This window comes from Ricinus communis, chromosome 10 (genome assembly GCF_019578655.1).
Source record: "Ricinus communis isolate WT05 ecotype wild-type chromosome 10, ASM1957865v1, whole genome shotgun sequence".
Classification (NCBI taxonomy): Eukaryota; Viridiplantae; Streptophyta; class Magnoliopsida; order Malpighiales; family Euphorbiaceae; genus Ricinus; species Ricinus communis.
Window position 1 is genome coordinate 1,011,089 of NC_063265.1, and position 18,486 is coordinate 1,029,574.

Sequence of the window (18,486 nt, forward strand, 5' to 3'; positions counted from 1 at the left end):
CTTCTGTGCCTGTCTCTGAGCTCCAAATCGGATTTGAATCATTTGGAGCTGCCTCTTCACCAACAATCTCTTTTAGGTTCCTTGGGATCTTTTCAAAAAAAAAAAACGAGCAGGAGAATAATCATTTCGTATTAGCTTTGTTATTTCATCGAAATAACATGTTTATTTCGGCCTACACTTCTAAGTGTATATACCGTCGGGAATTACCGTTACCAATTACTAGAAGTTGAAAAACAGCTCAAAGTTTATTCTCTCTTTTTTATTCTTTTATATGAGCTGGTAAGTTTAGGGCCTCAATCAACATTACAAGATCATTATGTTTCAACAAAACTAATAACCAAGATATGGAATCAAAAGGAGGCTAGAGTTTATTATTTAATGCTTATAAAGAAGATAAACGAGCTTATATAGACTTGCAGATTGTAGGAGAACTATAGATCCTTTTGAAATTATAGAGTCCATTGATACGGTTATACGAAGAATTATTCGGATGCCCTAATGCTACTTAGAGTTAGAATAAGGAAGGGTTTTTTATTTTTTTCATTTACCTTTCATCTGTTCCTATTTATATGGAGACATTAGAGTTTTTGGAAATTTTTTCTAGTTTTTAGCTGTTTGTTACATCTACTTACTTAAATACTCGAGAAATCTTCAAATTTTGCAATTTATTCTATGCCATTGTTACCATAGCCAACATACTCATTTGCAGAAAACTTCTACCAAGCAAGAAAAGATTAATAATTAAAAGAGGAGAAAGAAGCAGAACAAATTATAATATTATTAAGAGAGACAAAACAGAAAAAAACTAGATCGCAACATAGAAGGCGATTGACCCTAATGGAACCCATGCTGGAAAGTATGCTGACTGAAGAGCATCTTTACTTCAAAACCATCCAAATCCATCATTTCTTTGATAATAATATGCTAAATTAATGAACATTAAATTAACAGAAACTCGCCAGCTTTGACATGCACACATCGGCACCTTTGTCTAGTAACCCTTGTTCACTTATATAATGGGAGTCCCACTAATTTACTCCTCAGTCTTCTCCACAGGAACCTCAGTGCTGCCTTCCTTCTCTTCTTCATCATTTTTCTCTTCCACAGCAGGAGCTGCTGGTGCTTCGTCTGCCACACTCTCTTTGGTTTCATCCTTACCATCACTCTCTTCTGTCTTCGCCTCGGGAGTCTCTTCTGACGCCGCTGGTGTGGCCTTCTCTGTCTCCACCTTTGCTTCTTCTGCCACGTCATTGCTTTCATCCTCGGCAGGAGCTTCTGATTCCGCTGGAGCCACCGCAGGTTCATCTGCAGCTGGAGCATCAGCGGATACTTCCTCTGATTGCTTATCAGCTACTGGCTCAGGGGCAGCTGGTGCAGATTCTTGGGTTACCTCCTCCTCTGTCTTGATCACCTCTGGTGTCTCATTCTCTGGCAATGTTATTGGAGCGGATTGAACCTGCAACAAACCATTGTATATATTTTTTAAAAAAAAAAAATGAAAATAGAAGATACATATTGCAGATTTATTTTTATTTGAATCATCATTTGAAGCACATTACCAAATACCTAAACAATAATATGCAGGCAAACATTTATATCTGAAAAAAAATCTTTACACAGTAAAAAGATGACATGACCATTAGAGCTTCTGTAAAGACCATAAAGGGTATTGTCAGAAGCATAATGATCTCAACTAGGTTTCATTTGCTGATTCAGCAAGAACAGTGCCCTTCCGAATTTGACGAAACAAAACAAACTCTGCTAATGGATCGGAATCATCTCCATCAAATATACTTCATAAGTAACACAAATATTAAGCATGGAACCACCCATGACTTGTACTAGAGCTAAGTACAAACAGGTTGTTAGCGAAATACAACAAATTGCTAAATAATCATTAGTTTTCCTTTTCAGAACACTTGAAACATGGTATCTACTCCTACTCACGTGGCATCTTATCAAATATGCGAAAATGAAGGGATAAATATCTTTTCTGAATAATAAAACTGCCTTTCACAGTGTTTGAGAAATGTTAATATAAAAAAGAAGTAAGAATTAAAACACAATTCATCACATTCTTATAAAAAGAAGGTATCCAAACACAAGATGAGAGAATGATCTACTCATCTGGAGCTAGACTCAGACGGTTTCTGATAAAATAAAGCATAACATAAGTGGAAAATGCAGGAATTGTTCCAGCTGAGTTACCTGAACGCTGGCCATCTGGACAGATATATTCAATAAGGTTGAAGAGTTGCTACTAGGAAAAAGAAGAAAGTGATTTTTAAGGTGAGAGTGTTTGGGAGTGAAGTGAAGAGAAGATCAGAATGAGAGGTATTTATAGAGATGTGGAATCCATAGGTTAATTAGAGAAATGCATCATGAAGAATCTTTCATGTGTCACTCAGTAATTATTTTTGTTGTATTTTAAAAGCAAAAGTACTAAGGACCCATTTGTTTGAAGGCATTGAATATCGAGAGAAATAAAAATGAAAGCCATCATCTTTTATATATTGTTTTGTTGAATATGAAATGCGGATTGAATTTCATTTAAAAATAATTTTAAATTCTTAATATTTTTAATTTATGATTATCGTATGCAGTGAATATATAAAAGTATCGTAAGTATAAATCATAAATTATTATTTTATTTATCTAATAATTTATAATTAATTTGATTTAATTTATTAAATTCATTAATCTTCTGACAAAAAGAAAAAAGAATGAGTGGTTTCTATCTCAATTTTAAAGTGATTTTTTATAAACCAAACGTTAATCATTAAGATCACATTTGCCATTCGATTGCTATTAATCACTCCGAAATTCTTTATAGGAATTATACATTTCTTAAGGTTCTCAATAAACAAGAAACTTTAGTGTTAATCTTACTGAATCCATAATATATCAGTACAATTACACCCAACAAAAGAAAAATTAATTTCTGAAACAAACGCAACAAATTGGCAATGTCAACTGTGCGGTGCAGTCCAACAATCCTTACATAAGCATCGTATCTTTCTTTAGTTTCGGGTTTTCTATGTGCTGTTTGCTGACTAATTAAGTTTGCATCATGTCGGATTTCTATTTGATGAACTGTTTCACAATATAATTTATTAAGATTGAATACCTTGGCATTTTGTGTAATGAAATATATTTGAAAAAAATGAAATAACCTTAATACATGGTAAGCACACATGCATTATGAGAACTATATATATATATTAATATGTGTATATAATTGTGATATATATGCATAGTGATTAACATGTATCAATAATTTTGACATATAAGTATAGTGATGATTTTTGATATATATGTCTATAACTTTGACACATAGGCACAAAGACTGGGATATATTTTAGTAATTTTAAGATATAATCATACTGATGTTTAATTTTTATATTTATTATATAATTAATTTATTAACTAATATATTACTTTTCCAATTAAACTAGAAAATAATATGTTTAATTATATTTTTATATTATGTTAACTAAATAATTTGTTTAAAATATTAAAATATTTAGATGAGCTTATTTTATATTATATTTATATTTATGATTATAATAAACTGTACAATATATAGATAAAAAAACCACTCATATGTAATGTGAATAGCAAATATATTTTAACATGTCTTTCTAAAAAAAAAAATAGAGAAGTTCACATGGCAAGCAATACCTATGGATTTCTCTGGTACAAGAAAAAAAAAAAAAAACATCTATGAAAAACCTAGATTGTACCTCTATTTATATGGATTTTGTCATTTGAGAAATTCCAAGAACACGCAAGTTAATAATGAGAAAACCCTAGCTACAATTATACCTCTCTCTATATTTTGTTTTCTTTATTTTCAGCCGCTGCTAATTAATATAGGTACATGCATTTTAGCTATTCCTTTCAACCGTGAATTTGCACTTTTTATTTCTTTAAATCGATAATATTTAGATTTTTACTTTTTTTTTTATTCTTTGCTAAAACTTTATAAGATCTAAATTTAACGCCTACTATTAAAATATTTTTTTGCTATCTTATTATTAAATTAAAAAGTAAAATTTAATAAATTACTGTGTAATTTGACGCCAGAACAAATATATTATTTATATCAAATGAGTAATATGTGTTTTAATATATTAGCATTTTCAGATACATTCAATTTATTTTCAATTTGTTAGATTGTAACTACATAACATTTTTTATGTATTTTTAAACAATTTAGCATTAAATTAGATATTTTTTTATCATACCAAATTGTTAAAAGCATAAATTTTTTAATTACATTTAAGAAATAATTTTTTTAATATAAATTTTTAATATATTTATGAATCCTATGATGCATTATTAGATGCTACTTTACTTATAAAATCATAATCTAGTAATGGTTCTTATTAAATATATGTAAACTAGGTAAAAAAAATATTGTATCTAAAAAATACTAAGAAAATAAAATACGTGATATTCTTTTGATACAAAAAATTTCTCGATTTCTCAACAAAATCCCTTTTGGGACTTTATGTTATTTCAAAGTATTTTCTAATTATGAGTTTAAAACTCACATTTGAATGCTTTCATAATATTAACGTTTTATAACTAATTATTTACCTCTTTTTAGAAAATAAAAGTCAAACCAATTCATGCCCTACTTAAAACTTAACTTCATATATATTTAAAATAGGTTAGTGAGCTGAGCATAAATAATATAAGATTAACTGAAAAAGCTTGCAAGTGTAATTCTTTTTAATTTCTTAGAGTTTAATATGTTTACTGGCAGAGCTTAATTATATAATTATTTCAGTTCCAATCTAAGATTGTTAAAGATTATCATGTAAGTAAATAAAATTTAATTTGGATTTTGATGTTTATTAATATATTCAAATTCTAAGAATAAAGTCTGCACCTAATATCATCATTTGTTTACTTCGGGTGAAAGACGTAATATCATCATTTGTTTCTTCTTGGGTAGATAACAATTATTTATTTATTTCATTCTACTAATCAAATCTTTTTTTAATAAGATATCTTTAGCTTTGAAATAATAATAAAAGTAGTTATTAAACTTTCATAATTAAATATTTAAAATTTTAAAAGTTATAAATTTAATGTATATAATTAAAAAATATTATTAAATACAAAAATATAATCATCTGTATAAAAAAATTGAATAATTATAAAATAATATATAAATTTATTAAAATTTAATCATTAAGTGTTTAAATATTTAAAAATTATAATTAAATATATCTAATTGGTATTGCAATCTTAAAACCTTAAAACATGTCATTGGGTTAGATAAAATAAAAAATAATATCCTCCTTAAAATGTATTTACTTTTAATACTCTGCCTCTGCTATAACTATTATTATAATGTTATTATTTTATTTTTATCAATTTTTAAAAAAATTTACATCCTAACATTGGATAATATTTTATCTTTCACAACAAATAAAACTAATTATTATTTAGAATAATAATTTTAATTATAATTCTAATTACTAGTATGTGTATTTATGAACTATATAGTATTATTTATATTTATTATTATCTATTTTTGTGATTTTTAATGTTTAGATGAAAAATTTATTTTCATAATATATAGATTATTTTTATTATAAAAATATAATAAAATTTAATTTATTCGCATAAATTTCTTTTATAAAATAAGTGGTTTTATATATTTAAATATTAATAATTTTTATTTTATATGCTAAAATATAATTTTTAAAAATTTAAAAATTTATTATAATTTTAATAGATTTATACTTTTAATAAATATCTTTAAAAAGGTCAATGAAATAATTTTTAATATGTTCATAATTTATTACATTTAATTATAAAATATTTATTAAATTTATAGAATGAATTATAATAATTGAAATATTTAATTATTAAATTTTAATAAACTTATATACCATTATTTTATAATTTGTTTTAAAAAATATTATAGTTGCAGGGAGTGATGATGGTCTCGCCCTTTGGAGGTGTGGAGGCAAACAAAAGCCAACAAGGAGTTGAGGCCGGTGGTCGAAGTGGGGCCTCAAAGGACCAACTATGCATGATCATTTCATTAACATAAAGAATGGCCCCACGCCTATTTGAAAATCTGATGCTATCTTTTGCCCTTTTGCCTCTGGTTAACCGTCCATTTTTAAAGATGAACCTATTGTAGGCCCCGTTAGTACATGCTATCCAGGTAGGTATCTCGTGAAATGGGACCTGCTTTAGCAGCCCACCTGATACTGTCACCACTTACCACTCTTCCTGTCCGCATAATGCCACACCATCCTTCCATCATTTTCATTTTCCAAAATCCGTATGACATATATATATATATATATATATATATATATATATATATATATATATATATATATATATATATATATATATATATATATATAAAATAATTATTATTTGGCTTTTATATTTTTTTATATTATATTAATTATTTCTAACATTTAAAAAATATATATTTTTATCTTTTTATTTTATAATTTTATACTAAAAATTCTTTCTGTTAAAATTTCTATTAAGAAATTATTAATTATGATTTTTATATAATATATAAATTTCTTTTATATTTTATTTATTGCACTAAATTTTTTTGCATTTTGAAAGTTAATATAAATAAGGATCTAAATTAATAACATAAATATAATTTAATCTTCAAACTTCTTATTAAAGTTACAATTTTACTATAATAAAATTAATAATAATAATATTATCTATTTATATTAACAATATAAAGTTAAATTATATAAATTCTTAATATTTTGATTAATATAACTACTTTTAAAATATTTATATTTTACTAGAATTTGATTATGCTAAACATTAAAGTAATTAAAGAATACTAATTAATTATTTTTGTACAAACACTAATATTGGTTTTTGTATAAAAATTAGACAATAGGAGTTTTAGTATAATAAATAAACTATAAGGGACAATTTTATATTATACCACAGATCAAAGGTAAATAGTATAAAACCAAATCTAATTAATGATTATTTAACGAAAAGTTCGACGAACGGATGGGGGTTTTTAGTATAAAATTATAAAAAAGAAGGATAAAAAATATTTTTTTAAATGTCAGGGGTAACTAGTATAATATGGACAAATACAGGGGGTAAATAGTAATTACCCCTATATATACATATAAATTTCTCTCTAACGATTCTATATAAAAATAATTTCTATATTGAAATTACTGGAAAAATAAAAGATAAATAATTACAATTTTAATTTGAGCCAGTTATAAATAATTTTTTTTATCGTAATAAATTATAAATTATTTTAAATTCCATCTTAAGAAGTTTCTCTATATAATAATATTTGTATATATAATTAATGTATTGTATTATATTATATTTTACTGTAGTATTGTTTTATCTCACTAATCTTATTTGTATAATATGATAAAATATTTATATATCTTATATCTAGTTTCTATCATTTTACAAATAAAATTAAGTATTAAGTCCAAAAAAAAATATTAGTACTTAAACCTCTATTAAGTTATAACATTTTTATGATCATAAATTTTATTTGGTCTAAATTGTACGACTATAGAGAAATTTTACTGTATATTAAATATATATATATCAAATGATGATGTTTCATGATTTAATGATATAACAGAAATATTTATGTTGGTATGGAATTTGGACATTTCAAATTTGTCCCATCTATTAATGTGATTCTTTCTAAATATAGAATATAATATTAATTATAGTCTTTTGTATCTTTTGGCTGGAATGCATAAGCCTATCTAATAACTAATGATATCTGAAAATAAAACACAAAATATAATATTTATTCTCTTTTATTGATATTTTAGTTTATGTTAGAAAATTTTATAAAAATTTCTTAAGTGGAGAAAAAATCACATTAGATAATCCCTATGTTTAAAACTAGTATTTGAACCAGTTTTGTATTGTCTTAAAAACCTTTAATTGTATAAATCAAGTGTAAGAATATTTATTATTTTGATAATATAACACTCGGTTCCATATTTTTATATAATCATGGTAAGTGTATATTGGAGATATATTTATATTTTAAAAGATTTTAGTTTATGCAGATTCATATACAATCTCTACAAAAGATAATATTTAATATAGTTAATTTAGAAATCATAACCATAATTTCTAGAATCTTTAAAATTATGCATTATAAGTATAAAGTTTATTTCTATAAGTATGGCTCCGTAATATTCTCTTATTTTTTTAGAAAGTATTCTTATAGATGCATGTGATTTATAATGTATTTTCTTGCTATATGAGTAGGATTTTTGGCTAAGTATTTGATTTCTATTGTTACTATATTTTTATTAGATAATTCTATAAATAGAAATTTTTTATTATTTAGAATAAAAAGAGGTCTATAAGATCGTACTGGATGTGGGATAATATATGATGTTATAATGTTGTGCTGAGGATACAATATTATAGGATGAAATAAATTGTATGGTATTATATTGTAAAGTGATTACTAAAAAGTTGATGATGATAGTGCGATTAACCTTGGATTATATGTCGATCTCATTTCTTTTCTTCAAAAATTCTCTAGTTAGAAAATCAAGCAATGAATTACTTCACTCTTTATATATTCTATAATAAAACTAAGGCCGACAATATAGCTTGCTTACGAGCAATTTGTTTAGAAGCTAAATATCTACAAATAGAGATTTTTTTTTTCTTTTTTTATTTTAAGAAAAATAATAACTTTTCATTTTCATAAAAAATTTGTAAAACATGTTTACTTGCTATTATATAAAAAATATTTTATTTTCTATTTGAGCAATAATTTAAATATAAAGGGTAAATTTGGTATAAATGAAGTGAAAGCTCCTTATTTTAATTTAAAAACAAGTGACTTCTTATATAAAGAAAATATGGTAACTTGTTTTCCAAAGTTTAGTTATAATTTTAAAAATATAAAAAAATATTTTCTATTTTTATTTTTAAAAAATAATACAAGTAAACACAAAATATATTTTCTATTTTCGTTTGAAATTTTTTTTAGAAAACTGATATAGTTTTCTATAAGTAAACATTGCCCTAAGATTATCACATATTTTTTATAAAACTTCTTTAGCTGCTTTATAATCGATTCTTAATACGAATTCTTGATTAATCAAATCTCCTTCAAATCCTTTTATTAATATAACTAGAGCTATGATTTTTCTTTTTGTATTAGAATTTTTTTCTGAGCATCACTCCATATCCTAGAAATATATCTAACTAGTTGATCTATTTTTTTATTCTTTGTTTTAATATACCATCATATCATAATTCAAATGCATATGTCTCAACTATTTTATATGAAGAATGATTAACTATATTTACACATGATATTTTCTTAACTTTCCTTTTTATAATCTTCTACACCCTGAGTATGAACATTTGTCCAATCTAGAGGATTGTTCTTTAATCTGTTATATAAGTGTTTACAATCATTTCCTACATTCTTATAAAAATCTGATATATTATTTAAGCTTCCTAAACTTCTTTGTCATTGTCTTTTATCAATAATGCTATCAGTAAAACGAATTAACCTTTCTATTGGTATTATTATGCCTTTATATAAATTATGACCAGAAAATTTAACTCTATTAGCGAATAGTTTCATTTTCTGAACTAATCCAATTTTTATAATAATTTTTCTAAATATATTCAAATGTCTCCAATGTTGTTCTATAAAGGGTGAGTATACAAGTACATAATATTTTAAAATTTAGATGGTGCACTCTTTAATTAAAAAGGCATCACATTTAATTCATAATGTTAAATGGGACATTCAAAGTAGTTTTATATTTATTATTCTTAGCTATTTGTATTTGCCAATATCCATACTCCATATCAGATTTGAAAAATATTGATGCTTTATATAAGCGATCTATAAGGTACTTTTGATTAAGAATAAGATATTCGATCCATCTCAAATCTTTATTTAATCGTTTATAATTTATAATGAGTCGATGAACTCCTCTTTATATTTCTATCTTTTTTATTTACATAGAAAGCAAAACAACTCCAACGAGAATAATTTTTCTTATTAATTTTTATTTTCTAAATTTGAAATTTCTTTTTTACAATGTTCAATTAATTCTTTTTTTTTCTTTCATTTGAATAGGTCTGACTATTATAAAAATCAGCTTTATAAAGGAGTCATATAATTTCTTTTTCCAAAGGGCATTAGAAATATCAGCATATACTTCTTTTAAAAAAAAAATATGAATGATTTATGTCCTTCTGTAAATAGGAATCTTTTAATTCTTTTCTCTATTAATTTATGATGTACTTCTGTTTTAAATGTCATTAATTTTTTTTTATTGGAAGTTGAGTTTACAATTGATTTATTAAGTTTTTTGTGATTTATTTATAAAGTTAAAAATAACAGGTATTCCAAACTTGTTTGTACTTATACATTTTTCATCTAACCTTTCTATCAGATAAAGGCTACATAGAAAAATAGTTCCTAATATGACTACTTTACCAATATCTTTTATTATTATAAAATATATACATATATTATTATTAATATATTGCAACATTAGGTAATTTATATTTGAAGACTAATTTGTTGATTAGTCATTCTAATAATTTGGGTAGCTTTCTCAAAATATTTGGAAGGCACTAATTTATTTTATATGCAATTAAAGCCAGCTCCTGAATCTATAAGGCTACACATGAAAATATATGCCCCTATGAGCTTTTGCAATGTTGTTGATTAATTCTATAATAAAAACTGTTTTACCCACTCTAGATCCCTCGAATAGTCTGATTTTTTCTCCACGACGATAAGGGGCTAACAGATCTACTACTTTAATTCATGTCTCAAAAATAGTTAATTTTGTATCTAACTGTATAAAGGCAGGTGCAGATCTATGAATAGGGGATGTTGCGCGAGTTTCTACAGGACCTAAATCATCAACAGGTTCTCCAAGTACGTTAAAAATAAATGACATATAAAGGAGTTCAGTGGAAGAAAATACCTCGTCAATGGCCGAAAATGACCTACGGTTGGCTAAAATGGGGATTTCCTCCCCTTTCACAAGCCCAATGTCATTTTGACATGAAATCGGTGGTGAAAAGTCCCAATCTTGTGGGACTGGGGTGCGCCCTGCAAATCTCGAAGAAGAATTGGCCATTTCAGGACAAGTTTTGCAAAATTTAGCTAAGAATTGAAGAAGAAATCAAAGAAAGGGTGTAGATAGTTTAGAGAAGAAGTAGGAAAGAATGAATAAAGAGAATGGATAAGGGGATATATATGTATGTCCTAAGGATGGCAAAAGTGTCATTTTGTCCTTAAGCTCAAAAATTATATTTTGGACCTAAACGAGAAAATTATTGGTTTATGGAACAACCCAAAACCACATCGGCCTCACGGTTTTGTCCCTTTGGCGGGTTCGAGAATTTCCTAGGAGGTCACCCATCCTGAAATTTCTCTGAACCAAGTACGTTTAACTTTGGAGTTTCTAACTTCACAGCCAAACAACCAAAAGGCACCTTATGTGATTAGTTTCAACTCTTTACATATATGTTATCAACTATTTCTCGCCTAATTTCGATGTGCAATTTGATTCATTCATGTACCCCCGTACTTTAGACTGCTGCCATCCTAGAAGCCTGCCAGAAGTCGCTCCTTGTCCAGGCATCCTATCCTTGCCTAAGTGTCCACTTTCAGCCCTCATCGGACCGCTTTCTAGGCCAAATTGTCACAATTTAGTCCTTGGAGGACAAAGATCAATCAAATTATATCTTGAAGTGGAATTTATAAATCCAAAATGGAATTCAAGACCCGAAAGTGGAAATCAATCAAGCGAGCGTAGTCCTTTAATCAAGCAGGCGTAGTCCTTTAATCAAGTAGGCGTAGTCCTTTAAGCAAGCAGGCGTAGTCCTTTAATCAAGTAGGTGTAGTCCTTTAATCAAGCAAGAGTGGTCCTTCAATGAAACAAGTATGGTCCTTTAATGAAGTAGGTGTAGTCGTTCATTCAAACAAGTGTAGTCCTTCAAATCTCCGAATGGGTATAATCCTAAAAATTCAACGAGAGTGGTCCCTAAATCAAAGTTGGATAGAAATTTTGCACTAGTTTGGGCCTACAAAGCGTGATTTTTGTAGCTCAACATCATATCCTTTTCTTAGTATCCTTAATATTTATGATTTATCTCGATTTATTTAAATATATTTGTATTTATAAATCTTGACAAACTGGGGGCAAACTGTCAACACCTGGGTTTCGAATCTAGATATCAAGAGAGTTACGAAAAATTTGATAAGGAAAGTTACTTTCTTTCTCGAGCCTCAAAAGGTTGAGGGTAGTCGAATTCTAATTAGGGTTGTGAGTAATTTAACTAAAATCATTTTTCTAAAATCAATTTATACTAAATTGACGGGAAAATTTGAGGGGTCAATTTATAGATTTTAAAAATGCAAGGACTAAAATATAAAAAAATTTAGAACTTCTTGGCTCTTGAGCTAATCGGCTCCATGTATAGTCAAATCGGCTGTATATAAAGCCGATTGGTTTAGCATAAAGCCGATGGGCTCTGTGTAAAATCAATTGGCTCTACACAGTTTCGATTGTTCCTCATTTTGATTCTTGATGTCGTTTTACATGTTTACTCGATTTAAAATGCCAAAATATATCTTCTAGAATCTTTTATCGATAATATTTATCAAAAGAACATCTCGATAAATAAAAAAAGAATTCTTTTTAATTTTTAATATTATTATATTCCTTAGGGTTTCTTATATCCTTCTGCTATAAATAAAAACTGAGGCTCTAAGTTTAGAGTTAGTACTTATTAGCAATTATTAGCACTTATTGGTATTTATTAGCAATTATTAGCATCGATATATAGTAACTCAAAACTCCATTTTTGGCAACTTTTGGAGAATGACAATAAAGCTTTTCAAAAGCAGTACTTATTTTTAAAGATCGAACACTAAAAAAACCCCCAAAACTCTAGGTTCTAATCCCATATTACCTCTTCCTTCTCACCTAGGACTCGAGGATCTGCACAATATGGTGACAACTTGAGAGTTTCTGAATCCAGCATCGTCAACAACCTCTTTACTCATTTCTTCTAATTTTATGTTATTAGTAACATGTTAGGGCTAATCTATGTTGTACATGTTATGTATGTTTAGATCTGGGATTTTAGCAATCTTTTATTGTTTTATGATACATATGCTTGTTGGATTTTAAATATGATAACTTTTTTTTTTTCTGGATTTTAAATATGATAATATATTTTTTTTTTCTCTAGAATTCAGGTTTATGATCAAATGAGTAGATTAACATTTAGAAGTATTTTGCCTTGATTTAGGTTTACTAACTTTCCTTTATTTTTTGTTTTATTTTTGCTGTATTATGTAAATGTATGTCAAAATATCTTATGGTTGATTGAAAGTAAACTTGGACACCTAGACCTAGATTAAAATTGAACTTTGCATGTAAAATATAGTCCATTAGGTTAAATATTGATATTTTGGGCCTAAATTAAAATCTGTATAGATTTAATGGACTTTTATCATGTTTAAAATCAATTAATGGACTCACTTATAATAGAAAAACCTAATCCGGCCTTAGCACGTAAAAATGGTCAATTTAGATTAAGAACTTGGCAATTAAAAAGCATAATATGTAATTGGGCTAGATTATGTGGACTTCATTTATAACTAAGTAGTAAGAAATAGACTAACAAAATAATTTGGGCCTAACCAAAATGAGCTAAACTTAGATAGATCTCAGATGCTGTAATGATTATTTATAGAGTTATAATTGTTGCGTTTATTAGGAAATAGCCCGTTAAATAATAAAACTTAAAATATAGATAGTCATTATTACATCAACCATTTTTAACCTATTAATTTAAAAAATAACATTAATAATTTATAAAATTAATTTATCGTATTCTTATAAATAATTCATTTATGAATTCTAATAGTAAATTAATTTTATAATTAAAAATTAATGTTTAACAATAATACAAAATAAAAAAATTAATATTAAAGGTAAAATAATAATTTGAATTTAAAAACTTTCCCATCATTTACTTTATATAATTTCCAAATAAAAAAAAGGGATTCTTTTCGTTTTTTCTTTCCTTCACTTTTACATCTTTTTAAATAAAAGTGGAGAAAATAACTTTTTTATTTATTTTTACTCAGTTATCTTTTTCCATCCTGTTGTAAAATGAAGAATAAGAATAAAAAGTATTGTAAGATAAAGAACAAAAATAAAAAAAAATAAAGAAAGAAGAAAGTAATTTTTCTATATGTGTATATGTATGTATATGTGGTTATGTGTTTTATTCCATTGATTGTAACACCTATTTATAGGTATAAAGGGTTACAGAGATAGAGTTCTATTTACATTAAGAAAATCTATCCATAATGATAAACATCCAATATAACCCAAATACTTTAATATTATCATAGCATTCCCCCTTGGATGTCTATTATAATAAATATGTCTCATTAAAATCTTATAAAAAAAATCTTGTGGAATAAATCTCAATGAAAGAAAAATAGTACATTATTCATGTAGAAGCTTACGTCATAATACTTTCTCGTTAAAAATCTTACTAGGAAAATCCAATGGGACAAAACTTAAGCTAAGAAGAAAAAGAATACAATGCTTCAAAACCTCTCCCTTATGAAAACATGGCTTCTAATAAAGATCTCTTAGTCAACATATGCCAATTTTGTTCACTAACTTCTCAAATATTGTTGTAGGGAGTATTTTATAAATAAATCTGTCAAATTATCAATAGATTGAATTTCATGAACATTTAAAACTTCTTGTGTTTGAAGCTCATATATGAAAAATAACTTTGGTGAAATGTGTTTGATTCTATCTCCTTTAATATATCCTCCTTTGAGTTGTATAATATAAATAATATTATCTTCATATAACACTGTTGGGCTTCTTTTATCAAATGAGAGATCATATATTTCTTTGATATATTTGATTATAGATCTCAACCATATGGATTCTCTACTAGCTTCATGCATTGTCAATATTTTAGCATGATTAGATGATGTGATAGTTAGAGTTTACTTAGTATAATGCCAAGATATAGCAATGCCACCATATGTAAACAAGTAACCCATTTGCGATAGAGTTTTATATGGATCATATAAATATCCAGCATCTGCATATCCAATTAATTCCGACTTCAAGTGTTGTGGATAAGATAAGCTCATATATGATGTACCACATAGATAATAATCAGTTTTCCTTGAGAGCAAGCTGAACATGAGAATTCATTAGATTGAAGGATCTTCTGATTCTTCAATGGATGGACATAAGAGTTTTCAATAATTTTTGGCATCATTGTTGATCCAAGATGACCTAATCGTTCATGCCAAATAAGAAAAATATTTGGGTCAATAAACTTCTGGTTTATTATTATATTTGTTTCAATAGTACACATATATATGAAATATAAGCGAGAAGAGAAAATATGTAATTTCTCTAATACATATTGCCTTTCCATTGTGAGGGTTGTAATATAAAGATATTCAATATTTTTCACATTTGTAGTTTCAATATGATATCCATTTCGGCGAATATCTTTAAAGCTTAATAAATATCTATTAGATTCTGGAGAGAATAATACATTTTAATAAAAAAATATGTACTTCCAAATAGTAATATATTTGCTCTACCGGAACCTTCAATTATTCTTTTACTACCAGATATTGTATTGATATAAGTTTCTCTTATTGTTATGTGAGAAAAATATTTATTATCTCTTAATATGGTGTGCGTGGTAGCACTGTCTGCAAGATATAATTTGCATAACTTGTTCTTAATCCTAGTAATAACTGAGTAGAATCCATAATATTTTACCTTTCTATATAAAAAAAGATAACACGTCAAGCCTAATATATTTAGTTCTTCAAGAACATAAAATATTAGTTCCTTAATAAATTTGGATACTAAATTTCAAGGTACTTAGTTCTTTAGGAATTTATATCTTTAGTTATTTATTTGATTAGTTCTTCAAGAACTAAAACTAATATTAGTTCTTTAGGAACTAAAATTTATAATAAAAATTCTTCAGAAACTAAAATTTATAATACATATTCTTTATGAACTAAAATTTATAATATAAGTTCTTCATAAACTACTAGTTCTCCAAGAACTAAAAATTAATTAATATTAACTAGTATCAAATAGTATATATAAAATAAATAGATTAAAGTAAGATAGAAATAAAATAAAACAATGATCCTACAAAGTATGCAGATAAAATTATAATTGCAATATAAACTAGTATTTGGCTAAAATAAAAGAATTTAGTAGAGTTTCAAAAATTACAAAACTAAAATAAAAATAGGTATTATATATTTAATAGGACTACCAAAATAGATCCTTGTGAATTCAATAATGAATTCAATACAAATAGAGTATAGTCTCGTGTAATTTTTTTTTAAAAATAAATATAAAAAAATTAGCTCTGTTTTAAATTTTATTTTAAGCAATTGTGCTAATAACGTGTTATAAAATAAAGAATAAGAATAAAAAGTGTTGTAAAATAAAAAATAAAAACAAAAAAAAATAAAGAGAGAAAAAAGAATAATTTTTCTATACCGTATATGTATACATATATGTTTACATGTTTTATTCCATTAATTGTAACATTAACTTATAGGTATAAAGAGATGGAGAAATAAAATACAGAAATCTATTTATAATGATACACGTTGAATATAACAAATATTTTGATATTATCACGATACATCTTACTTTTTCTCCAAACAAAGTGTTAAAGAAAATAGTCTACTTTTATCTTTTGAAAAGATTCAAAGTTTGAAAAAGAAAATATAGGAAAGAAATGAAAAAGTCAAAAGCAGAATAACCAATATCAAACTCGCTATTGAAATACTGGTCATACCTAATGTGACCCCATCAATTAGCTTCCGGTCAAAATGATACAATAGGTGGGCCAGAACAAGCTCTACACTTGTCATACTTAATGTGATACCAGGACACATTCTTTTTCCTGCACCTAATGGAATCAGTTCGAAATTAGTTTTTAATCAATCCAACTATTGAGAAATCTTTCCGGGCAGAACTTTTCAGCTTCAATCCAAATATTAGGATCCCCTCCAATTGCCCATACATTTACAAGTGCTTTAATTTTGGGATATATATCATATCCATCAATCTTGGTTCTTTCCCTGCATTCTCTTGGAATCAATGCTCCCGACGGATGTAATCTCAAGGTTTCTTTGATAACTAGCTTCAGGAATTTTAAGTCATGAAGGCGTGCTTCATCAACCTTTCCCGCTTCCCCAAACCTTACCTCTTGTTGTGCTTTCTTCATTGCTTTTGGATTCCTCATCAACTCTGATATTGCCCATTCCTTGGTACTTGAGGATGTGTCGCTCCCAGCTGCAAACATTTCCTGAAATATAACAATGATTAGTTGTAGAGAAAAGAAGAACAATTAATTTTGAAATATATACTAAGCGTACTTATGTATACTGACCAGAATAGCTGCTTTGATGCTGTCGTTTTGTCAATGGGACTTGAAGGTTTCCATGTTCTTGAAGATCCAAAAGAACATCTAGAAGATTATGGGCTTTGCTCTGATCATCATCGTCATCGCCACCATTAATCTTGGTGACTGCTTTGGCTGCTTTGTGTTCAGTTATGACGCCTTTAAGTATCCGATCTGTTAATTGATGTAACCTCTCCAGTCTAAATTTCATGCCGGTGATGACATGAAGGATTTTCAAGGAAGGAAACACATCGAGGACACTGAAACCTCCACCTATCTCAATTATTTCGTCAATAATACTTAAGAGGGCTTCTTGGTTTCTGCATTTCTCACCTATGGACGTTATTGCCATGATAGAATTTGTTAAAGCGAAGAGCGTCTTGGTAAGGTTAACTGGCGTTCCAGCTCTGCAATGAAGGAACCTGACGAAATCGGAAAGCTCTTCTTTCCTGACCTATCTGAAGGATTGAACGCGTTTGGCACTAAGAAGCTCTAAGGTGCATATTTTTCTCATTTGTCTCCAATGGTCACCGTATGGCCCAAAAATAATGTCCATAGGACTGTAAAGTACAATTTTTGCTGCGAGTACAAGGGGTCTGTCGGCGAACTGGACATCCTGAGTTTTCAGCGCTTCTTTGGCTCCTTCCGCTGAAGAAATGATGACAGCTGAAACTTGGCCGAGTTTAATACTCATCACTGATCCATAACTTTTAGCGAATTCTCTTAAGCGGTGATGAGGAAGAGCATTGACTAGCTAGTGAATGTTGCCAACGAGAGGTAGCTTCCATGGTCCTGGAGGTGGAATGGAGCTGTCCGTTTTCTTCCATATCTTCAATACCAAGAAGATTAAAAGAAGAAAGCTTAAAAGGACCCGGAATGGTAGAATGTGCTTCTCCATAGGGATGAATGTTTTGGTTCAATTCTCAATATTGGCAGCCGAAGTTATAACATCAATAAACTCAACTT

The 18,486-nt window shown here is 27.2% G+C and overlaps 1 protein-coding gene and 1 pseudogene across 1 annotated transcript; both read right to left on the bottom strand.

The window, feature by feature from the left end:
- Nucleotides 1-756: 756 nt before the first annotated feature.
- On the bottom strand, nt 757-2,364 carry LOC107262323 (major latex allergen Hev b 5-like). Its single transcript, XM_048370294.1, has 2 exons — nt 2,209-2,364; nt 757-1,456 (listed from the first exon to the last, which is right to left on the bottom strand). The coding sequence occupies exons 1-2, from the start codon at nt 2,221-2,223 to the stop codon at nt 1,034-1,036; spliced, it is 438 nt and encodes a 145-aa protein (XP_048226251.1). The 5' UTR covers nt 2,224-2,364; the 3' UTR covers nt 757-1,033.
- A 13,928-nt stretch (nt 2,365-16,292) lies between these two features.
- Nucleotides 16,293-18,486, bottom strand: LOC8270542 (annotated as a pseudogene).